At 37.7% G+C, this 24937-nt stretch overlaps 1 protein-coding gene across 1 annotated transcript; it reads left to right on the top strand.

Annotated features, from left to right (window-relative positions):
* The first annotated feature begins 4664 nt into the window (after positions 1-4664).
* On the top strand, positions 4665-24374 carry LOC146332057 (immunoglobulin-like and fibronectin type III domain-containing protein 1). The gene is made up of 23 exons (XM_084738586.1): positions 4665-4753; positions 8952-9074; positions 9170-9309; positions 9920-10019; positions 10132-10161; positions 10383-10428; positions 10511-10706; positions 12435-12548; positions 12653-12815; positions 12942-13214; positions 13404-13859; positions 15553-15677; positions 15858-15999; positions 16096-16389; positions 16494-16793; positions 17764-17940; positions 18060-18188; positions 18347-18655; positions 20435-20520; positions 20617-20809; positions 21568-21864; positions 22934-23260; positions 23369-24374. The coding sequence occupies exons 1-23, from the start codon at positions 4714-4716 to the stop codon at positions 23371-23373; spliced, it is 4065 nt and encodes a 1354-aa protein (XP_084594712.1). The 5' UTR covers positions 4665-4713; the 3' UTR covers positions 23374-24374.
* The last annotated feature ends 563 nt before the right edge of the window (positions 24375-24937 follow it).

The raw sequence follows: 24937 nt of genomic DNA, 5'->3' as shown, positions 1-24937 counted from the left end.
TAACTATCTTTTTATAATGCCAACACGACACCAGTGTGACTGACAGAATGCTGTGAGAATTTCCGTTGATACTCTGTTGGTGGCTAATTGGAACAGCCACTTCATTTAACCCTAAGATTGTTTTACCAAATAAAATGTCTCATGTTAATGTTTACTGGCCAGTAAAGTCCATAGTATAGTGATCATATTACTGGACACCTTGTGAAGCTGCCAATCCAGAGCTTTTGGTTGGATACTTTGACCCTTACTGTACAGGGGTATTGTGGATCCATAAATCATAAAGCCTCAAACATAAACATCAATTACCAGTATCCATTACCAGTAAAAACAAAAATATGCTCAAGTTCATCATAGACAGAATGTGACTCTTGATAACAGCATATAATGCACCTGTTGTTTTTATATTGTCAACAGTAATGGTGGAAAACTGTGGACTGGATATGTCCAGTACCAGATTGAATGAACAGTCATAGTGTATTTCCAGTACCAGCTGCAAAGTGATAGCTTTCATAGGGATGGGTAAGAGGAACCTCCACTGTTGTAATACGGGTTTTTAGCAACTACATATCTCCCATGTATGGATTTCCATGTGCTCCAAACTTTTATCACCGAACAAAAAGGGGTGTCACCTCTGACATATTGGATACTGAGAAGAGGACAAGCTGGGGGCAGAAAGCTGAACTTAGTCGGCGAAGAACTGAGAGTAAGTCTGATTTTTCTTTTTAATGGCAAATTTTCCGCGTCAGTGATCTTCACCGAACTAATCGACTGACCAAAATGCAACAGCATTTTATATGGCGAGGTTTAAACTCTAATAGAGGATTGTTTCAGCCAGTAAGTTGCACAAGTTAAGAGGACTGTTAAGTTATTTAAATAAGGGTAGACAGAAAAAGCATTATTTGTTGGGGGAATCCAAACAGACTAGTTTCAGTACATTCTTCAGTCCAATAAATGTTTAACTTATTACTCTAGTTTATTTTAAAAGAAATAGCACTACAAGTGATTGGGTAAGTTTATAAATGTAATCATTTTTTGTGTGTCAAAAATAGTACTAACTACTATAATTTGTTTAACACAGATAAGCTTTTGGCTTGTTTCATAGACTGTCAGAAATCTACTAACCCTGACAAAAAGAGAAGAAAAACAATACGACAAAATCAGATAATTTTTCATCTCTTTTTTTTTTTTACATTTTATGACCTGTAGACATGCTGCTGTTTTACATACCTGTGTAAAAATATTGGTTGGCTGGCTGGTTTGTTAGCATAGCCTCACTAAACTGGACTATAACAACCACAGGAGTGCTGTCTATAAAAATATCTCGGTGTTACTTTTTTCATATTACAAGGGTTACCGCAGTGACGTCTGATGATTTTTGATATCATGTAATAAGAGAAAATATGAATGGAGCTGTTGAGATCATCCTGTAATGCTGACATTAAAGTTCTCATCATGTGTGCCATGTTTCAGGGAGGAATGTGACCTTCCTAACTGACTTCCCATGACTAACAAAGGATTCAGCGTGAGACTAGGATCAGTTTGCACTGTGTGACACATCAAAGCCTTCATATAATACCTTTTTTGCTGGGTTGGTGATGTTCAAGGTCAGATATAATTTTTCATATTTTTCAGTGTTCCACTTATGGTCCTTAAAATTAAAGGGCCATGTAAAAAGGCCTTATGGCCATAATCTTGATGTACAGCCTATTTTGTAGACTAATTAAAATCATCTCAGCTCCAAAGATACTAAAAGAATTAATCAATCAACTTTAAGATTAGAAATACCCTACATTAACAGCTTTTTGGTCATTACCATCCACTGGTACTTGACTTAAAGGTCTCACGAGCAAATGTCAAAGTAGGTCAAAGTCATCTCCTGTTTACCGCCTATGAGCTGAGGGTTTGGCTGAAACAAACTGGATCTCATATCAACTCTGGGGAAGTTTTGTTTTTCAAATTAGTACATCAAAACCAAAATCAGTGTTTTTCATATTTCCTACAAAAAACAAATCCACATTACTGTTGAGGACAAGCAGTTTGAGTTTGAGGTTCAGTTTCAGTCTTCTGCTGATAGTTAACAACTAGGCACCTAACAAGAATCACTATGCAAAACATAATTTTTAAGAGTTGGCAACGTGAACGAGATTTACAGATATGTACATCGGCTTAACAGTTTGATCAGAGACAGTCTGCCCCTTTCTATGTTTGGATCCTGAGCAGTTAAATTGCTGGCACAGCCACTTGACTCCACAGGCAGTCAGGCCGAGTCAGCCACTAGGTGGGATTTCACATTCCCCTTTTACAGTGTCCCAGCATGTCAAGTTATGTAGGAGTCAAGGCATCCCCGCTTTGACAGGCTGATGTCATACGGTAACATAGATGACACATGAGGAGAACTTCCATGGCAGAGCTTCTCAACCTTTCTGGCCCATGACCCCCTGTGTAGGTCTCCTGGTTTCTCATGACCCCAGCAGTTACCGAATAGAGTCACGAAGTTGAGTCATGTGGCTCTGAGTAAACTTGAGACTGTGGAGAGAGCTCCAAATTACTTACATAAAAATTACTATATTAGAGCTGAAACAATTAAACAGTATTTTTGTATATTTTTAATTGCTGCATCTAATGATTATTTTTGTCAAAAGACTGAGCTAATCTAATGATTATTTTTTCAATTACTCAACTATGAACTTAGTCAGTTATTCTAAATATACATTTGTATTACTCAATTAGTATAACAATTTACCAAAAATAAACATAAATAACAACAACAGTGGCATATTTTTAAAATTTGTCTATTTTATAGCTGATATTTGTCAGATGTGTGATCAGAAAAATCATGTAGTGATATGCAGTGAAGATAAACTCGCAAAAAAATGTTTTTGCATCAAAGAAAATAACTGGAATGATTTACAGACTGTAACAACAGTCTGTGACGTTAGTTTTAGCTGTTTTTCATACATACATGACTGATAAAGTAAACAGAAAATTTAAAACAGCCAAAGATCACACATGGTGTAATGTACCACAGCAGTGCAAAAACTACTTTTTACATGGAGAGCAATGAAGAAACATTAACTACTACTACTACTACTAATACCACTGACTGACTACTACTAACAGAAATACATCCCACTCGTTGATGATCCTACTCTATCATGCTTGGGTGGGGACAAAAAGTAAACAGGACAGTCCTGTCTCTCACTGCTGCTGCGGTTTGTCAAACCGCTCCAGTGCTTTCACTTCCAGCACTCGTGCAGAGCAGCTGTACCGCTGTGACACGCCATGTCCAGTTGGCAAAGCTTAGAGAGAAGCATAGTGTTGCGTCTCTGTCTAAAATACTCCCACAAATCAGATAATCGTGGGAGAGGTTTGTAAGCTGCAGCCTGCTCTCCAGGTGAATCCATGCTCCAGGCACAGCAGTTCATTGCAATGCACCTGTGCACATAATGCAAATGTATCTATTTTCATAATCAATGACGATTATGTTAACGATTTGCCACAGCCTTAATTAAATCCTTTTCCTAAATCATGCCGTTTTTTTTCAGTGTTGTTTATGGATTTTTTAAAAAAAATTTTATCTTATCTCATCTCTTTAGAGATGTTCCAATACCACTTTTTCCTTCCCAACACCAATTCAGATACCTGAACTTTACATACTGGCCTGGCTCAGGTTAACAACATAAAGCATGAACAAATACACAGGGAATGAATGCCACAGAGTATGACTTTATCCTTAATAAATGATGTGGTAACAGATACCAATACCAGCATATAAGACAGGCTCAGTATCATAACCTTAAATATTTTAGTATAATTTTCTGTTTCTGACTGTTTTACTTAGTTGTTTTACAGTAATAACATTACTGTATATTTACAGAAATATTCTAATACTAAGAGATCCTTGTGGGTTATGAACCAAGAGTTAAGAAACACTACTCTGAGATTCACGGGGTGATATAAAACCGCCAAGTCATATTTGCTGCAGTTAAATAACCAAGCTTGCTGCTCCTTTCCATTCCATTCCTTCGTGAAATGTCACTTTAAACATTTATTTGAAAGTTATTTTGTGGGTTGATGATAAGGTTTAAATATCTTGCAGGAACCTTTAAACAGTTGTGTCTTTCATAATTAACCACAAAAACAAAACCTAATTGGTTTTCCCACAACGCCTGCCTTGTGTTTTTCTTCAACCCGAGTAAAAACAAAAGTCATGTTTGCCTGGGTCCAGACCTTTGAATCTGCCAACTCCACAGAGTTATTTGATTGGAACGATTGATTGATTGATACAGCAATGGAGTGCAACGAGTTCATCTGATATCAGGCAATAGTTATGTGTGAACATGTAGAACAACGTAATGTCAGGAAGTTAATAACATATGAGAGTATTTGATTGACAACTTTACATTATGCTTTCAGGGTTGAACAGTGTGAACCCCACAAATCTGGAAAACCACAAATTCAAAGAATTACTTTTCTTAAACACAGCCAATCTTACAATGCTTGGCTGAGCCATATCAACATTGGACTATTTTCCATTATGGTTCACTGTCAGCCTTGTAAAAACTGTAAACAATGAAAATATATGCTTGTTTCTGAATACTGACTGATAGAATGAATGCTGATATATCAACATATAATTGTGACCGTTTTTCTGTGTGTTTCAGCCATAAACTGATCAAAACTCTGAGTTGACAAACAACCAACACCGCTGCGATGAGTTTAATTAAAAATCCAGACCCAAAAGCCAAAAAAGGTAAGCTTGACTTTTTTGTGTCTGTCTGTTTGTTGTATATGGCAATGTGGAGTTATAGATTACTATAGTATTAACTGTAATTTACAAACACTTAACAAACTCTACCAACAAAGCTCTGTATATTTCAGACAAAGCGCTTCACAGATGTTTAAATAAATATAGACATAAACTGACACAGAGGTAACACTTTCTACCCGGTTGAATAGAGTGAGGTTTCTTTGATATTCAAGTCTTAGATGCATCACAATTTTTTTTTATATCTACCGAACAAAAAGTACTTGTGGATGTGAGTAAAATACTGCAGAAGAGGAAAAGAGAAACAAGAACAAAGAGAGAAGAAACTAAGAAACCACACTCGCTTTAGAAAGAAAAAAAAACACTTAAAAACTTCTTTTGACGTCAGAAAAGCCACTTCTTTAGTATTTGAAATGGAGAGAGGCCTATCATGGATATATGAAGGAGAATGAGTGTATTTATTTTATTTTCTACCTCCAAGAAATCCAAGAGTGTCTCACACCATTCACGCTCAGTCTAGAGGCCCAGTGTCGGTGGCTCAGAGTGGTTTGTGAATGGGATATCAGCTCAATACAGCCAACAAATTCTTACTGATGGTACCCTGAAGTCTGCCGGGGTCCAAATCTGACAGTTCTTCCAGGAGTGATTGGTATGCAGAGGCAAACGACTCACTGTGTCCTAGCAGACTTGGATTATGTGTAAATCAATGCTTGAGGAACAAGGTTACAAGAATCCTGCCTGCATTCAGATGATATAAGAGCGTAAACCAAACCCTTGAGAAATGACGCACATGGTTTGATGAATATTCAATATGTGCCCTCTAACTAGAGTAGGACTGCTGTGAAAGGTGATGAGGAACGAGTAACCTAAAAGTAAAGAAGTAGTGAAATAATAAGCCAACCCTTCAGTTTACTTTATGTCGGTGCAAATTTAATTCAGAGAACTGGTTTCACTTTGAAGTTCATTTGGGAGCTGCGTTCTTTCATCGTCAAAGCACTTTAATTCATGTTATGCCACTGAATAGAATAAAACAATTTTTCCTGTTTTTTCATTGAATTTGTATGTTTCAATCATATTTTTGTGCTCATCATCACGTGCATAATTTTGCGCAAATATAGTAAATGATGCTGAGGTGAAGTTAAGACATTGGGGAGTAAAAGTCTGCAAGCCGAATATATAAGAGCTGCAACAATTAATCGATTAAGAATTGATTATTAAAGTTACCGCCACCTATTTTGGTATCAATTAATGGGTTTGAGTTTGTTTTTTTTAAGACAAAATTCTTTCATTCCAGCTTCTGAAATGTGAATGTTTTCTGGTTTCTTCACTCCTCTATGACAGCAAACTGAATGGATCTGGGTTGTGGGCAAAACAGAACATTTGAGGACATCGTTGAGCTTTGGGAAACACTGCTCAACATTTTTCAGCATTTTCTGTCAGTTTAAATCCTAGAATATAATTCAACTTACAAAAGGTGTGGTTACTATGGCTTACTTTATTATAAATTTCTGTTTCTAGAAAATAAAAAGAAGTACTAGATATAACTAGTAAAATACTTTTGAGAGACAGAATTGGACTTTAAAGATCTCAAAAGCTGTTAGATCCCTGTTAAACCTGGTCAGCTATGAGGACCTGTGGAAGAAACCTGATTAAGACTCACACCAAATGCAGAATTGCTCGACTAAAATGTCACTATCAACACAAATTTAATGTTGCTAGTTAAAACTGAAGTGTAGATTGAGTAACTACAAATATGAAACTTTTCTAGTTTGATCTAATTTCATGAACTGCATATGAAGAATTGATTTGAGGCCATCCTTCATATTGTTTATATCCCTCATATGTTTAAGTTGTGTCATTGCTTGTTTGGTCTAAATATCTCTTAATAAAAAAATGGCCTTTTGTGGCCACTGACTCACCAGATTCTAGGCTAGATTCAATCGTTGGGCTGACAAATTAGTTTTGTATTGCCCTACATCACTGTAGTAATGCCTTTTGGTGTCTGCCTTTTGCGATAAAAAATGTCTTCACTTGGGCTTTTCAAGTTAAGACCCTTTCAGACATGGAATCTATTCAATTCAGTCTTATTTGTATAGCACCAAATCATAACAAAGTTATCTCAGGACTCTTTTCAAATAGAGCAGGCCCAGACCTTACACTTTATAAACCCAAATTGTTCCCACCAAGAGAAAGCACTGAGGCGAGGACAAACTGCAACACCGGTGGCTTCTTCTATCTGTTTAAGGAAGCTGCTGGATTTCTGACTTTCGAACCTATAGGCCTCTGTTATGGTTTCATGTAAACCCTGTTCACACGTGAAAATACTGCGGATGCACCAATTTACTGGCTGAACATCAAGAACTGCCAATATTTTCCCTTGCTGACAGTTAAGTTTATCAGTGCATTCCTCGAAAGGACGTATATGGAGCAATGCTTACTTGATATTTGGCATCTGTGATGTGAGACAAGGCAACATAGTCGACCTGCAATTAATGAATATCATTTATTGCTTTCTTGATTAACTGTTTTGTCTATAAAATTTAAAAAAAAGCCCATGTTGACATATTTCAATTGTCCAACAAATGGTTCAAAATGCAAAGATAGTTAATTATCTTTTAAAACAGAAAAAACTATTTGTATTAAAATATTCTGCAAATATTTCTATTTTAGAAACGGGAATAATTGCATTTTTGCTTAAAATAAATAAATTAATTAAATAAATAAAATAAATAAATACACAACTAACTGTTAATAAAAATTAAAGTTGTTAATTTTCAGAAGACTGAAGATTGATTTTTCGAATCACCAGATTTGACACGTATTTGAAAATCACACTGTATTACTGGATGTAACTGAATGTGATTTAAGATTTGGTATGGTATATAAATATTAAATACAGACACTGTAATGAATCCCAAGTCTACAATAATTCCACATGGCTTAAGACCTGATTTTACTCCAGTAATTGTGGGACAGATTTGATTCTGCACACAGGTGCACAGTGATAAGCCATTTGGCTCTATCTATATTATGCAGCAGTAAAGGTTCAAGCCCCAGGGTGAATGAAACAGTTCTGAGTCATTACGAGGTGTGATGTTCGTGCAGAAAAAGGAATAACACTTGGAGTTTTGGATTTCACCAGCTGTTGGTCGAACTGTGTGTTGTGTACTGAGTCAGTCTAGAGTTGAAATACTAGAGAGGAAAAAAGCTGGAAAAATGTGCCAGCCATCTGGTGGTTTCAAGGTCTGGGCTAAAAAAGTGATTTGCCATCGTGGCTACTCGGCTTTGGACCAGTCCTCATCAAAGCCTGAGCAAAGCAAACTACTCAGCACACCTTGAATTGGCCTGGGTGATATAGCTGAAAAATCTATCAACATAGTGAAGTTTCATATCAGTCGATATCAATAATTATTGATCATGTTGGTTGTGACTGATTACATGCTGTATACTCCAAGGGGTGGATGTGGCTAAGGTAATAAAAATTAGTAAAAATTACAAAATTTTTGACCAAATACCTTGATATTGTGCCAATATATCTTTGTAACCATAAATTGCAAAAGCTGTATAAGAAATGTACTTATTTTAGCACTAGAAAATTTAATCTGATTATTTGTACATTTATCCCAAAATTTCTGGTATTCAGATTACAATCAATTAACAAAATGACAAAATAACACTATTTTAACCGACTTCAGTTTTTTTTACCTTGTTTTTATTTGTCTTTGACAAATAAGACAAACATAGTTATAAAATTTAACACAACATACATCTTCATCAGCTCACTGAAATCCAAGGTCTTGCCATCTCATAGCAGCTGTGTTGGTTGTCAAAGAGAAAGGACATAGTGACCTCTTGTGATGTTTGAGCGCAACTGCAACCAAAAGCAAAAGCACTAGTGGGGATGTTCACAAATCTTCAATATAATCTATGCTCAAGATACTATTACTGTTTTAACAACAACTAATTGGATGTTGAAATGGTGTGATCATTTTTGAGATATCTGGCAAGACAGATTACAGAGCTCAACTTGTTCAATTAGGCGATTTTTAACCCTTTCCAATTCCTTGGTTCACAATGAGTGAATAACTGTAGACAGACATAAAGGTATTTATAACATTTATGTTTTATATTTCTTTTGTTTATGATTCTTGTCTGTTTGACTGTTATTTCCTGGTCTCAACAGTGGCTATCAAGAAAAGGTCCAGAGTTCCTGGGGTTATGATCACTCAGTATGTCGAGCGAATCCCGGCAGGAAAGTCAACACCCGATTTCACCCGGAAGCCAATGGCCACAACTGCTCAAGAGGGTATATAACAAACCTACAGAGTAAAACAACATTGTCAAACACCATCTACACCTGAATCCCTGCTGCATGGCTCTCCCTGTTTTTTTATTTTTCAGGTAAAAAAGCATTTTTCAGAACAATCGTTAATGGTGAGCCCACACCAACTGTAACATGGGGGCGTAATAAGGGTGATGTTGATGATCCTGAAAAGTACCAGACCAGATATGATGAACGAACTCAAGAGCACATTCTTGAGGTGAGAAGACAGTGTTTCTGTGTTTGAACCAATCTGACATCCAATTAAGCTACAGGAGAGAATCATAAATAACTTATGTCACATGAGCACCAGATGGAAAAGATGTTTCTAAAAACTATGCAGTGGTCCAACCACAAACAAACTGCAGTATGCAAAATGTGCAGGTCAAATGGAGACACAACTACTTCCAACTTTGTTCAATACTTGAAGTTGACACAACATTACATTTGGTGACGAGTGCATTATGACTTGTTTGAAAGTTGGGACTTGTCAGTCTTTGGACTTGCCTGTCTTTGACCTGGGACTTGAGTGCAAATCACTGAAACTTACTTGTGATTTGCAAAAGAATGACTTGGTCCCACCTCTGCTAAGAAATCACCATCCACTCTCCTGCACTCCAGCACTTGCTTATCTGTATTAAATATGTATTTTTAATTACAAGAATTTAACTGTTTAATGGTATGACTAAAAGTACACTGAAGTACTTTGATTTGTTCTCCAAGTATTTCAGTGCTCAATTAGAAAAGCTAATTCTTCATGTCAATGAGAAAAAGAGCCTGATATTCAGCACCAAAGATGCAATATAACTATGATAACATTTCTTTATCAGATACTCAGTGTAAAAGCAGATCAAGCTGACACCTACAAATGCTTTGCCACCAACGAGTATGGACAGGCTGTCTGTACTTCAACTCTCAAAGTTTTAGAAGGTAAAAGACTCATTATTTCCATGCAATATGTGCATTGTAACTTAATCTAATTAAAGTATAATATATCGTAGCTTTGATTGTTCATTTATGACTTCTTGTTTGCTTTTTGCAGTTGGCGCAAAGAAGAAAAATGGGTCAGCAGGTATGAAATTTACCAGGGAACTATGACAGAGCTGAAAAATTTCTCTCCGTTATCAATCCATACATTTATTTTTTATAATCACAGATTTTATTACTCTGTTTTTGTCTGTAATTTTAAGTAGCATGCGTAGAGTTTGAAAAAATATGATAGTGGAATTATTTGGGATTTTGGAAAAGTATCCCATTGAATTTCCTTCCAATTTACATCTGATTTTCTTTCAGGAAATGGACAAGCACCACAGGATTTCAGAGCAATGCTTAAAAAAACGTAAGCTCAAGTCAGAGTCAAAGATTTTTTTTAAGTATTGCAGCAAATCCCCCAAAATGTTACTCTGTTCCTCTCTTTTCAGTGTCGTTGTGACCCGAAAAAGACAACTCCCTCCAAAAAAAGAAGGGGAAATCGATCCTAAGCTCTGGGAGCTGCTTATCAGTGCACCAAAGAAGGACTATGAAAAGATCTGTTTGGACTTTGGTGTTACTGACTTCCGCTGGATGCTGAAGAGACTCAACCAGATGAAAAAGGAAAGGAAAGATGAGCAAGCAAAGGTAAAGTCTAACAACTGCAAATGAATTCTGGATCATGTATTCTGAATCTGCAAAATGTTTGTGAGGTTTTAAACAAGGTGAAAAACTGGCCTGCATTTTGAGCTGTGAGAGATTATAACTTGCTTTAGGGCTGCTCCCAAAAACTTGATGATTCAAGTCATCAGTTGAGAGTCAGTCTAGTTGCATTTTGTCAGTTGAATCCCTGTGGTTTTGGTTTCAGCCGCATTATTGTACACAGAGCAATGCAGAAGCAGCAGCATGGCAAGCTGTAAAACTTCACAAACCAAGTTTTAAAATCACCAGAAACCACAAAAGCACCTGTAATCTAAGTGGAGAAGGGTGATAGAAATGGAGGGCAGTGTGATGACAGACAGTGAAGCAGGGCAGAGACTGTTCGAATGCCATCTGCTGCGATGAGAACTGTCAGTGAAGTCGGCTAAACCGCGTTTGAACTCGACGGCGGTACAACCTCCTCTACTGCCGTTCACTGTGATTGACTCTTCGCCTGACAGTGCTGTCAGCAGTCTGGCAGGAGAGACATTCAGTGGTGCGCTGGGATTTTATAGCTGAACTATGAGTTCTTTTACTTTCTCTTACTGTGTGAAATGTGACAGTCTCACATCACAGATTATAGAGAAAGACATTAAAACGTGAGGTCAGCTAAAACATGACTCATGTACACTGCAACATGTAGGTGTTTAGTGTGGTGGTAAAAAAGGAACAAGTAATAGTAGAACAGTTTGAACTTCACAGCCAAATCCAAAATAACACACAACATTCTGTGTTGGTTACCATCCTAATTTTCTTGAAGTATTATAAAACACAAATAAAAAAAAACCTGGTGGCCCAAGAGTTTGCTTGTTTGGAGATGACCTTAAAGACTAACTCAACACCAACCTGTGAAGTAGTGTTTAACTGACGTTTGGTCTCGTAAAAAAACAAATAATAATCAACAGAGTTTTGGACAAACGTTGTATTATACTTGCAAACTTTTGCCTGAGTAAGGTTCAGATTGCAGAGCTTTTATTTGTAGTGGAGTGTTCTCATAGTGTGGTTGGCACTTTTGTTTAAGTTATGGGGTTAAATACTTCTGCCTCTGCACACCCACAGCCTAACTGCACCAACTGCATTTTTGTGTTACTAGCCAATCTTTCCCCTTTAAAAGGACAGTTCACCCCAAAATCAATTTTTTTTTTTTCCTTGTCTGAAGTGATATTTTTTTATCCATCTAGATTTTCTTGCTGTGAGTTGCTGAGTTTTGGAGATACCTTTTGAAAAGATGTCTGTCTTCTTGCCAATATAATGGGACTAGTTTCAAGCATGCTTCGCCATTGGGTGTAGTAAGAAGTATGCTTTTTGTACCTACAACCACATCCAAAAGTGATATCACAGTGTCTTAAAGTACACTTGAACATTACTGCAGCAAAGTGAAAAGTTAAACTATTGATGGTCAGAAAAAAACAACATTTGCATGTGGTGTTAAATTACTAAAAGCACATCTCACCAATTTTCATCAAAATCATCAACATCAAAATTAAAAGAAGTCTTTCAAGTTTTATTGTTTTTGTCTTTTTCTTCTTGCGGATTGAGGCTAGTTTTGCCTGAGGCTAAACTAACCTTGTGCATCTTAACAAGGCCACTTAAAATCAAAATGTCATGGCTTCAGCAATGAATTTCAGATCAAAACCAGCAGACACACAAACAGGACGTTTTATCTTTGTTTTGCAGGTTGTGGAGCAACTGGACAAAGTGAAACAAATAGAAGTAAAACCCAATGGGAGAGCTGAGTTTAGCCTGGAGATGAAACTATGGGATCCCAACAGTGCAATTACCTTATACAAGGTGAGTTAGTATGTATTTAAAGATAAACTAATTAAAATCAATCCCTGTTTAAATATTAATATAAAAGGAAATAAAAATAATCTGACTGCTTTTCTCTAAAAAAGGATGGGACATTGGTTCCATATGGTGATGATGAAAATTCAAAGCACAGCCTTAAGAAAACAGGTAACAAGTATGTTTTCAGCATCAAAGATCCTCAGCCAGAAGATGCTGGATTTTACCAGGTTGATGTTGAAGAGGCAAATGTCCTTGCAACTGACTTTCAAGGTAAGGTGTAACTATTCAAACTGAAATAAAACGGGATGACTGTGTTGTCACTGAGGAAGACAGTTCACAGAACACGGAACAAGAAGTCTGTCAGTTAATCCACATCCACCCTTCCTCATCTCTCAGTGCCTGCTGTGGAATTTTCATCCAAGATTAAGAATGCGAAGGCTGTTGAATGTGAGGACGCCGTCTTTCAGTGCGTCCTGTCAACACCCCTCAACAGAATTACCTGGGCAAGACAGGACTCGTCACTTGAACACGGGGACAAATATGAAATCACCGTCTCAGAGGACAAACTAACTCACACACTGAGAGTTAAAGACTGTGAAATGACAGATAATGGAACGTATTATGCCACTGCTGGGATAACCTCCAGCAGCGCCTCTCTCACAGTGCAAGGTGGGATGTCTTTTGTTATTTTATATACATTATTAAATACAATATCAAGCTCATCTTGATAGTGTGATTCACGGAAAAAAGCACTCCTGGAATATTTTCATATTTGAAAATGCCTCACCAAAATAAATGATTTGTATTATGATTGTTATGTATGTAATGAATGACTTGTATGTGTTCACTGTAATTCAGCTGATCCAAGTGGTCGCAAAAGCCGTAAGGGCGCCCAGACTAGAGGTCAAGATGATCTGAATAAACTAGCATTGGAGCAGCAGGCCGAGCTACAAAAAGACAAAGACGACCTGGATGCAGCCAGACGAGCACAAGCTGAAAAGGACGCTGCAGACGCAGCAGCTAAAGCTTCACTGGGGGATGGAGGAGATGGAACAGATGGAAGAGATGGTTCTGGTGATGGATCTGGTGATGGATCTGGTGATGGATCTGGTGATGGATCTGGTGATGGATCTGGTGATAGATCTGGTGATGGATCTGGTGGCAGGACTGATGGAGACGAGGGTGATGGAGACAATAAGAATAAGAACCTCCTGACAGATGGAGATGCTGAAATTAAAACAGATGATGGCGATGATGAGAAGAAAAAGAAGAAGCGATCACGAACTGGGCCTTTGGTTCCTGACACAGTTACAGGTAAAATGCATGGATTCTGTGAAAAGTGAATAATGTGTGTGATGACACTGCACAGACATTCATACAATTGTATAGTTTTAGTTCCAGTTCTCATAGTACGTCTCTGCTACTGCATACTACCAAATGTATATTCCCTATCAGTGCTGAGTAGTGTTTCTTTAAAGGTAACTACATTACAAGGTTACTGCCTTTAAAAAGTAAGCAATTAATCTAACAGCAAAATGTCAGAGGCGTATTACACAGCTGCTTCTATGACAACCATAAATCACAGACTCTTATAGCCTACATTACATCTTGTTTCAACATAAAACTAATGAACCACTTAAATTCTTAAATCACATGCCTACATACGAGCTGTAAAAGACCAATTTTTTCTCTGTTCTCTTTGACTTTTTTACAAAGCAGCAGACATTTTTCAGTATGTTTGTCTGAAAGTTGGTTCCACTGACAAGACTCCCAAGGCTAAAAAGCCTCTCCACAGGCACACTGGACGGTGTTGGAGAACTGACTTGAACAAATTCCCCAAAACTGCCCCATCAAATATTTTTTTAACACATCATACACCAGTCATGTCCATGATTTCAGTGTCCGCAGAGACAGGAGGCTGTCTGTCCTCTGTTTCAAATGCAAAAAAGTCACCCTCAGAGTGTCCTCCAGTGACAAGCGCAAGCAGCCAAAGTTCGCACAATGGTGGAATTAGAGTAAAATTGCAATGGGAATGATTTGTTAATTTGAAAATGCAACTAAATAAATGAGAACTTGAACTGCAAAACTAACCCACTGCACTACTCATTACAAGAAAAAAAAAAACTTAAGCAAAAAAATGAGAGACAGTTACAATAGAAAAAATTTACTACTTTTCCTAGATTCACAAAGATAGGAGGTGTTTACATTTCTTAAAATAGGTCTGACAATTTTGGGGTGAACATCAGAAATCAGTAGCCAAACATGTGGCATAAAATTCTGATTAGAATCAAAATAAGAGTAAATGGCTTTTGGAATTTCCAATAACACATAACTCACTATAACAACAAGTTCAGTGGCAAAAAAAAGAAATAAAGAACAAATTGCATAATTATTTAAAAGGACACCTAGGCTCACTTTTGATGGCCTTTGTAAAATGATATACTTCATGAAACATCTCTTGCAGTCCTGCATGTTGACCACTAGAGAGAGACATACAGTAAACAAAACAAACTGGTAAAGGAGGACAGGAACAGAGACGTTCCAGCATTTGCCATCCTTGGTTTGCTTATGCTGAGAAATAGAAAATTGCATGCTCATGTGCTTTCAGCCTTGTCACTACCTTTCTTTTTTCTCTGTTTGCTCTACACTATTTATTTGTATTGAATTGAAAACTGACATGGTACACTGACTCTGGTTGGAGACATGCATCATATTTGTCCTACATTGGTATTGCTGCTATTTACAATTTTTTCGGTGATGTTTATCAGGTCTGACTGACAATTCCTATTCCACCTATCCTCACTTGAGCAAAACAACAGCTATATTTGTTTTTTTATGCTACCTGGTCATTCTGTGACATTTTCACTGACAACTTGTGCTCTGTCATTTTATAAAACTTTTAATTCTAAAATACTATTATATTTAGCTGAGGTTATAAATGGCCAAATCCAATGAAAACAGTTATTAGGATTATTTTTAAGTGTTCATCTTGTTCATACTGTTGCAGATCGTGGTGTTCAGTTTGTCAGTGGACTGTCAGATACTGATGCTAAAGTTGGTGAACGGGCAGAGCTGTCTTGCAAGCTAAGCAGCGACACATCAGAGGGACGTTGGTATAAAAATGGGAAGCAGGTGAGTGAACCCTAACCCTAACCCTATCCCAGGTAAAATACAGGTTTACTGCCATGCATATAGCTGTTTTCTAACTCTGTAAAGGTCTGTTTTAAACAAAAATATTTTACAGTACACTGAATATCTTAATTTATCAAAATGTTTGTCTTATAAATACTGATTTTTTTTTTATCTGACAAGCTAACCCATGGGGATGGGGTATCAATTATCAAAGACGGAGCCTGTCACAAGTTGATAATCGATTGCTGCAAAAAAGATGATACAGCTGTGTACCGCTTTGAAGCTGAAGGACGTAAATCAGAAGCAACACTTAATATACAAGGTCAGAATTTAAAAAATAATAACATAGTTTTGTATTTATTAATAAATTTAAAAACTTTTGGTTTTTGACAAAATGTTTCTTTCTCTAACATTGAAGATCCACCAAAAATAGACGCTGAGGCACTAGGAAAATTCACACAGCCAGTCATTATTAAGGCAGGGGAAAATGCCGAATGGAAGCTACCGTTCTCAGGTGGAGAACCGATGAATATACAGTGGTACAAGGACGATGACGAGCTTTTGCCTGGCCTCAATGTGAAGACTGAAACATCAGCCACTGAGAGCAAACTACGCCTTACAAAGTGCCAAAGGAAAGATAGTGGAGAGGTCAAAATCAAAATAAAAAATGAATTCGGTACCACAGAGGCAATGTCCAAACTTATTGTACTGGGTGAGTTGAAAATAGCAGACTAAGGTTTTTCATCTTTAACACATTGTGCTATTATAATACGATGTTAGTGGTGGTTAGTAGAGTTATTTTAATTTCACCTACAGACAAACCCACACCACCACAAGGACCTGCGGACATAATGGAAAGTGCTGTGACATCTGTTGAGTTCAAATGGAAACCACCAAAAGACAGCGGTGGATGCCCCATCACTAATTATATTATAGAACGCCAACAAGTCGGGCGCAATAAATGGTCAAATCTCGGTGAGATCCCTGGCAGCAACCCGAGTTACAAAGATAGAGATGTGGACCCTGGAAGGAGATACTGCTACAGGATCCGTGCCAGGAACGCAGAAGGCATCAGTGATTACCTGCAGACAGAGGACATACCAGCTGGTGTATTACGTAAGTCTTTTGTTGGAACCTGATTTAGGCTTTGTGGGATAAAGGGCTATTTTTGCTGCTGTCTAATTAAAACCTCCCAACTTCTTGGGAAGCAGAGGCCTCATTAAGGAAATATTTCCTAACTGATTGTCCTGTTTCAAAGATTCACCAATATTAGCAACATCCTCGTGCAACCATTTGTTGCACAATGATGAATAAATTACCTTGAAAAATCCTATCTTCCTATTATAGAGGCAATCCCTAAACTCACGGCTGGATCCTATCCTATCTAAGACCTTATATCTTACTGCTGGAGATGTGTGTGATGTGTCGTCGCCGCTCACCCAATTTGCTATCAGCTCCTAAATTGCATTTTCTCCCACTAGGCTCTAAAGTATTCTGACTATCTCGACTTTCTTGAACGTGAGTGTATGTTGCTTAAACATTATACATGAGTTAATCAAATGTCATTTTCTTATCACTAATCATTCCGGACGTCTGATTTTGAATAAAAATCAGATGCAGACCTTTGAGTTCGAGAACCCAAAGTCATGCCATCCTAACTAAAGACTCCTGAATTCTTCCTTAGGATGGTAAATTCCTGTCCTGAGAGAGGATTTTTTTCCTAAATGCAGTTAGAAAAAATGTTTCTTTAACACCAAAAATTCTTAGACTGAGATAAGAGGTGTCCTTAATGAGGCCCCGGGCAAAATAACAAGTCAAACAATCAAACAAAAGATTGCAGTCCTTTGTAGGTAAAGACCAGTGTGAGCTTCAATACAAATCCACTGAAATAAAACAATGTTTTCCAGTACATTATCCTGTATTTTTTTTCAGCTGTCCTGTCAGTTTTTTGCTATGTGCCAAATTTTATTTGGTGAATAAATTATTTGTGTACTGGAGCTATGTGACATGTTTTAATTTTGGCAGTAATGACAAGTAACAAAATGTAAGACCACAGAACAGACAGAATGCTATGTTTCCCCCACAGGTTATCCTGGAGCCCCAACCGCACCTAAAGTTGTCAGTGCCTTTAAAGACTGCATCAATCTGGCGTGGTCTCCTCCATGTGACACCGGAGGAACCAAAATAGTGGGATACAATGTGGAAAAGAACAAGAAAGGCACTAATTACTGGAGCCTTGTAAACCAAGGAGGGCCTATTACAGGTATGCAACTCATATCACGAGCAGCAGGAATGCACCCGATTGGCTACAGTGCTGTGCATCTGCCTAAATCAACAAATACTTCTTGTGATGTTTCTACCTTTTCTTCTTTTTTCACTCAGATACAAAGTATGCAGTGAAAGATGTTTTTGAGGGGGCAGCATATGAATTTAGAGTGTCTGCTATCAACCTGTCTGGTGCTGGAGATCCCAGTATTCCATGTGACACAGTCGTTGCAAGAGATCCCATGAGTAAGCCAGTCACGCTCTTATATTCTACTGCAGTTGTCTTCACAGAAAATGATGCAAGTTATACTTTACGATGAACCTACAGCATAATGCTTTTTGTAGCCCTTAGTGCAATATAAAAGCAATGCTGAGCCAATAACCTCACATTACTGTAATTTCAGAACCCCCAGGCAAAGTCACAGACCTGAAGTTAACATCCTCTAATTACACCACTGTTTCACTGGCTTGGACTAAACCTAAAGAAATAAAAGGAGTAGAGGATGAAGCCCAAGGGTACTATGTGGAGATCAGACCAATAGAAAACCTTGAATGGACCCGCTGTAATGCCATCCCAATTACTCTAACTTCCTACACCGTGCTCGGCTTGAAGGCAATGGCCACCTACTGGGTGAGAGTAATTGCCACCAATTATGGAGGTGACGGAGTACCTCGGGACTTTGACAATTACGTTATTGCCATGCCTCCTCCTGGTGAGAAAATTTTACATTCACATAAAGAATTTGACAGTCTGATGACGTTTAATGAAATAACCGTTTTCTCTGCCCTGTTCAGACTACATAAAGGGTATGCACATGTCACAGTATGCAGCACTCACAGTGTTTACACCCCCAATGACAAGACAAGACAAGAAATTTGAGCTATCATTTTACAGATATCATCATACCTTGAGGTTTTATACTGTATCGACTAATGGTACTCACTTAAATATTTAGCATCTTTCATTTATAGTGTATATAACTGAGGCCTGTGTTCTACAGTCACAGGTTGCATCATGAATCCTCACTCCAGACAAAACTACAAATATCAACAATGTTGAATGTGAACATGCCTCTCAAATAATGCAATAAAATAAAAAATAAATACAACCTGAATATCCTGAAGTGTCCTCATCACAGCAATTTCGCCAACAAAGCCCTCTGAAGTAACATTATGAATAGGGATGTTCCTGGCAACTAATTTCCCTTTTGATTACACCAACATTTTAATTTAGTGCAGCTGACTAGTCAAACAGTAAGAAAAGCTCAGAAAACAGTTAAAATTGAGCATCACTCACTCAATGCTTCAACATTTTAGACCAACCAAGACCATAAAGTCTGGGTGTAAATGACTTTCTTTATCCGGACTTAACGTTAGCTGCCAAACAGTGTTGCTATTGTCAGCAGTGCAGCAGCTGCTCTGCTCACAGGTTAATGTTCTTGTCTGTGCCAAACGTGGTTACACATTGTTCTGGTCAGGTGATTATATGCCAGTTTTTTCTGACACAGCCTATATACAACCTTACTTTCATTTTAAATATCCAAATACTGACAAACTGTGCTGGTTTTACTAGCTGTCATCTGTCCCACTTTTCTGATAACTACATCCGAGCCATATGAGCATAAGTAAGGAGGGAGAGAGGCTGCTGTCTGCCAGAGCTACAGCCCTGGCTTAGATGCAACAGTTAACTGGCTTTATAAATAAATGAAATATTGATAAATACAGTAGTTTAACTGAATGGGATTCCTGGTGCCAACAAGCAAGGCTGGTGATGTTTAATTGTATAGTCGACTAACCACGCACATCCCTAGTTACGACCACACTGTCCACACATGCACCCTTTGCCTCAAAATAGCCTTTCTGTTGTCAAAAATACTGCAGATCCTGCACAACAGCTTTCCTTTGGGCCTAATTTTTACATGGTGTTTGTACAGTATCTTACAATATTTTGTTTCACATCCATGAATATTAAGTTAAGGATGGAATTACTGTGACGAGACACTTGTGACAGGAAAGGTGCTATAACAGGATTTTGGAGAGCCAGACATGAACAAAAATAAAGTTTAAATGCAGCATTCAAACAACCATAGCAATTTGAAGGCATCAAAACAAAACTGTAACAGAGGCAAAGACTTGTTTTTGTTCATGCACATGACTGATAAAGGCTGTCTGTGTGTATATGCGTTTATTGAATCTGCTGGCTTCTGTTTATTTAGTCATGCCACCCTGTGGTTCAGTTGTTTTCTACACTGTGGGATAGAAATAGGTTCCCAATGTGCAATGCAATGTGGTACTTTGAACAGCTGGTGTATGCAGAAAATAATGGATAACAATAAACAAGAGATGAGAAAAGGACCTGGATTTTAACAGATATGTAGTGATGTAGTATTTAAAAATTGCATGAAAATATTTTAAGCAGAATGAAAAAACTGTTTGCTAAATTGTATAAATACAAGAATCTTAACATTTTATTCTAATTTTCACCTTCATAGTAAGGCCAAAGTTTAAAGATCGCAACATGAAGTCCTTTGTGGTGGTAAGATCTGGAAACACAGTTCGTCTGAACATCATCTTTGAGGTATTGTGCTAATATTCTTACTTATGAGTTGCCAGTGTATTACATTTAACTTTGTAAATTAACAAGTTATTCTGATATTTTTCTTATTGTCCACAGGCCTCCCCACTGCCAGAGATATCCTGGCTAAAAGATGGTATTCCGGTGGCCAAACATGTAACAATTACCAACTCTGATAAAGGATCTCAGCTGTTGATTCCCACATCTGAAAGGACTGACACTGGCATCTACACCATTATCGTCAAGAACATTGCTGGTCAGGAGAGCTTCAATGTTGAAGTCAGAGTGACAGGTGAATCTCAGTGAGCACGGTCTTGTACTACTCATGTCCATGAGCTGGTAAATGAAAACAAAGCTAGGTTGTTTTGGTGTGAGTTGTCAGGTTTTGGAGATATCAGCCATAGAGATGTCGGCATTCTCTCAAATATAATGGGACTAAATAGCAGTTTTGTGCTGGAAGAATGAGAAACCATCAATCATTACATTTGAGAGAGGGCAGACATCATGACAGGCGATATCTCCAGAACACAGCAACTCACACACCAAAACAATGTAGATCTGTCAGAATAGGCCAGGAGAAAATATGAATTTTTGATTTTGGGGTGAATGTCAAAGATGGTCTTAAGCACTGGCTAAGAAGGGTTCTTTAATGAAGACAATAAGTTGTGGTTAAAAGGTCTAAAAAGCTAAAAAGTGGATCTTGAGTTGAGATTCTTTTGTACACTGACTTTACGGTCAAAATGAATTCTATGTTCGAATAAATATACTGCCTTTCTAAATTTGATTCCCAACATTTTATACTTGAAACAAAACTTTTTGGCACTGCCTTATGTAATTCCTCAGCTGTTTTTTTCCATGCAACTACACTAACTTATGCAATTGGCTACAGCTATCAGTCTCCACTACAGCATCCAGTGCCAACTTCAGCTGAAAGATGATAGTTTTCTGCTAATAAGTTCTTCTCTCAATACTATAAAATGCATTTTTCAATGACAAACTAACCTTGTAATATCAGTGGTCTGACCTCTGTGCCTCTTAATCTGGTTGCAGATGACCCCAAGCCACCAGGTCCAGTGGAGCTGGATCAGAACATCCTGGGAACAGTGACTCTGTCCTGGGCTTCCTCTCCAGATGAGAAGAGGGATGACAGACTACACTACATGGTGTCCAAGCGGGACTCCTTCAAACGCATTTGGAGGACAGTAGCAGACAACCTCTTCAACAATAAGTTCACAGTTGTCAATATTTTGCCTGGACGACAGTATAACTTCAGAGTTTTTGCTAAAAATGACATGGGTCTTTCACCGCCTTCTGAATCCCCTGTATTTGAAACCAAGAAGGAAAAAGGTTTGTGCCTCTGAATTAATTCTCACTTTCATTAAAATGTGGTTCCTATGTTAAGATCAATGACTATTGAAAGGTACAGATTCATCTTATCACAAAAGCTGTTTCAGTATATCCCCTCTCTTCTCAAATTTAAAACCACTGCGAACTGAAGCACACCTGGTCGCATTTTAGAGGACATAATTTAGAATAAGACGTAGGTAACAGTCCACTACTTTGCACCTCATAAATGGAATGAATTACAGATTTTATTACTCAAATGTTTCACCCCACCGGCTGATTTTAAATGTTTACCTTTGAATCTATTTAGGCATTTTAGTGATCTCTGTGATTGCCTCCAATGCTGTCTGTGCTTTTGTTATGCTTGGCTAAGGCTATGTCCTTTGTATGTTATGTGCTTTTGTCTTTTTGTCTTTGTAAGTCCTTTTGCTTTCTCTGGCTATGTTTGCTTTTCATTCTCTCTGTTGTATGTGTGCACCTCAGCTGGCTTATTACAGCAACAGTGTTTTGACTGAAGTAAAACCAGAATGTAACCCTGCATAATCTTGCCTGCAAGTAAAGGTATGTTGTGCAGTTTGTTCCATTTGTCTGGACAAGTCTGATGCATTTTTAAAGGATTACACCAATTTAATAATGTGCCACGTTGGGGAACTCACAAAGCAACATAAAAAAAAGAAAGGTCAAAATGTTGTATCCTGAATTTCCCATAATGCAACTCAACAGTCGTACATCTTGTGATGGATAAGGGAGAAAAAGTTGATATATCTTAATCACACTGACACAAAATTTATGTTTTTTTTAACTTTGTTAAAATCACAAAGAATTAAAATTCTTATAGCAAGTATATTGTGGTAGATAGTCATTTTTCTCAGAACATGGATGGTAATCTTTTTCAGACACAAAAGAAAAAAATCCCTGAAAAAGAGGTTGCCCTGACGTACAGAATTTCAAGGAACAGCGGCTAGCGTGGACATGATGTCAGGACTTTGACTCTCAAGACAGTTATTAGCGATTCTATGTACAGTTACAATTCTATAAAATCCTAAACTTTATGCACTTGTTTATGTTTCAGAAAAGTTCAAACTTAACATGCCAGAGAAAAAATCCTTGGACCTGCAGTCACCTCCATCATTTATCGTTCCCCTCAAGAGGCGTGCACCTCCACAGGGTTACGAGTGCCACATGAGCTGCGCAATTAAGGGTGATCCAGCTCCACGTGTGACATGGTACTGCAATAATATCAGCCTGAATACCAACCCCAACTACCACATCACCAACGTATGTGGAGTCTGCTCCATGCTTATACTCAGGGTGGGACCGAAAGACCACGCCGAATACAAAGTCATCATTGAGAACAAACTGGGGACAGCTGAGTCCTCGATGATTCTGAATGTCAGAGGTATAAGCATGTCAACAAGTTTTAAGAACTGTACGTTTTTTTGTAAAGAGAAGGACTGATGAAACATTCAAGTGAACAACCTAAGCGTATCAATATTTCTCTTTACAGAGTGAAGAAGAGCTGCAGCTGGACAGAAGCTGAACCATCTGATTCTTAACTGTGTTTTAAATCACTTACACTTTTATTTGAATTTAGTGACAACTTATGTTCTTATAGTCTAAGTTACTATTTTTCCCAGTGGTGTGATGCACCCCTATTTTAAACATTTTATCAGCTTTAGAAAGTTCTAGAAAACATCAGTTGGGTGTTTTGGGAAGATGTTATACACTCTACTATTAAACTTTAAAGATATTTCAACACCTTGCTTCTGCTTCCAGAAGATCTGATCAAATACACTGCAAAATGACAAGGTTAATGTTTTAAACTGGGTTTAGAGATTCGAAATTATATAAAACAGTCTAACTTAGACCATTATTCTTTTCCATAGGCCTTAAACAGAAGTGCAGTCACAAAACACTTCTGCCATGTTCAGACCAAAAGCAACATGAGTTTTCTGCCTGACACGATTACATAAAAATTCAATGGTAAGACGCAGACAGACAAGAACTGGTGCTGGGCAACACCAATGACCCACATATGAAGAATTTGCTTACTTTGCGTATTCACTGTGTCACAAAAAAGTTCATCAGCACTGAGATTCTCCTTCCTCCCCTAATCCTGATAAATGCAAACTCCATTCAGAAAACAAGCATTTGAAAAAACAGTTCGCTTGTCGTCTTGCAGTCAGACTTGACAATGCATTAATTCAGACTTTTTGCAAATCTGAATCATGGTGGTGTTATTTTGGCATCCTTTTATCTATTTATTGCAATTACATCAAAGTAAAATCTAAGCTTATTTTAGGTTCATGCCACTGTAGTAAGCCAGATTAACTTACTGATTTTGACACAGAAATTTTGAAACTGGCACTCACCAGAGACAGATGGGCAGATGCTCCACACCTGAGATGGAACGCCAGTTGTTGGTGTCAATTTGAGAAATCCTGGCACTGATCGATCCTGCCTGACAGGTCAACAGCCCGGCCCTGGTCAGCCGCAAATAGCGCTGGAAGCAGCTGACACAGCCCTGGAGAAGACAATGAAATTCACCACACTGTGTGCACCTCTGGTTGATTTTATGAATCAACATGTCAGTGGCGAGAGATATATGATTTTTAGATCCTGTTAGAATTGTGCCATGAATTACACGTTTGTCATTTTAAAAGATAATTTTACATGTCAAGAAAACTGCCGTTTGTTGTTAAACTGTTGAGGTATTAGACTATGAAGATATATAATTAGAAAGACTACACACCCAAAAGTTGCATCAGTTACTTTCTCTCTCCATAATCTAATGTTTGCCACTAAAGCTACAATGTCTCTGTGTCTTCATACCAGGATGTAGTCACATGGGCAACAGGTCTTACTCATTCTTTTGCCTCTCGGCTAATAAAATGACCAGGAGTCACTGGATAAAACGCTTCAGATAAGATAACGATCTAAGACAGCCATATTGGTATTGGTGAGGTATATTATGTAAAACAAGACATGTAGTTCACTGAGCAGTTTCACAAAACTAAACTAACTACAACCAACCTACAAGAAACTACAAATCTAACCTGTGACATCATCTTTTAAA

Source organism: Lutjanus erythropterus, chromosome 2, assembly GCF_056507025.1.
Source record: "Lutjanus erythropterus isolate fLutEry1 chromosome 2, fLutEry1.hap2, whole genome shotgun sequence".
Taxonomy (NCBI): Eukaryota; Metazoa; Chordata; class Actinopteri; order Lutjaniformes; family Lutjanidae; genus Lutjanus; species Lutjanus erythropterus.
Note: the sequence above shows the minus strand (reverse complement) of the source record. Positions and strands in the feature narration are given on the sequence as shown.

Bases quoted from the DNA above. Each gene is read 5' to 3' on its own strand.
- LOC146332057 (XM_084738586.1), top strand. From the start codon at position 4,714: ATGAGTTTAATTAAAAATCCAGACCCAAAAGCCAAAAAAG. The intron at 13,215-13,403 runs GTGGGATGTCTT...ACTGTAATTCAG, and splicing joins CGCCTCTCTCACAGTGCAAG to CTGATCCAAGTGGTCGCAAA. The intron at 20,521-20,616 runs GTATTGTGCTAA...TATTGTCCACAG, and splicing joins GTCTGAACATCATCTTTGAG to GCCTCCCCACTGCCAGAGAT.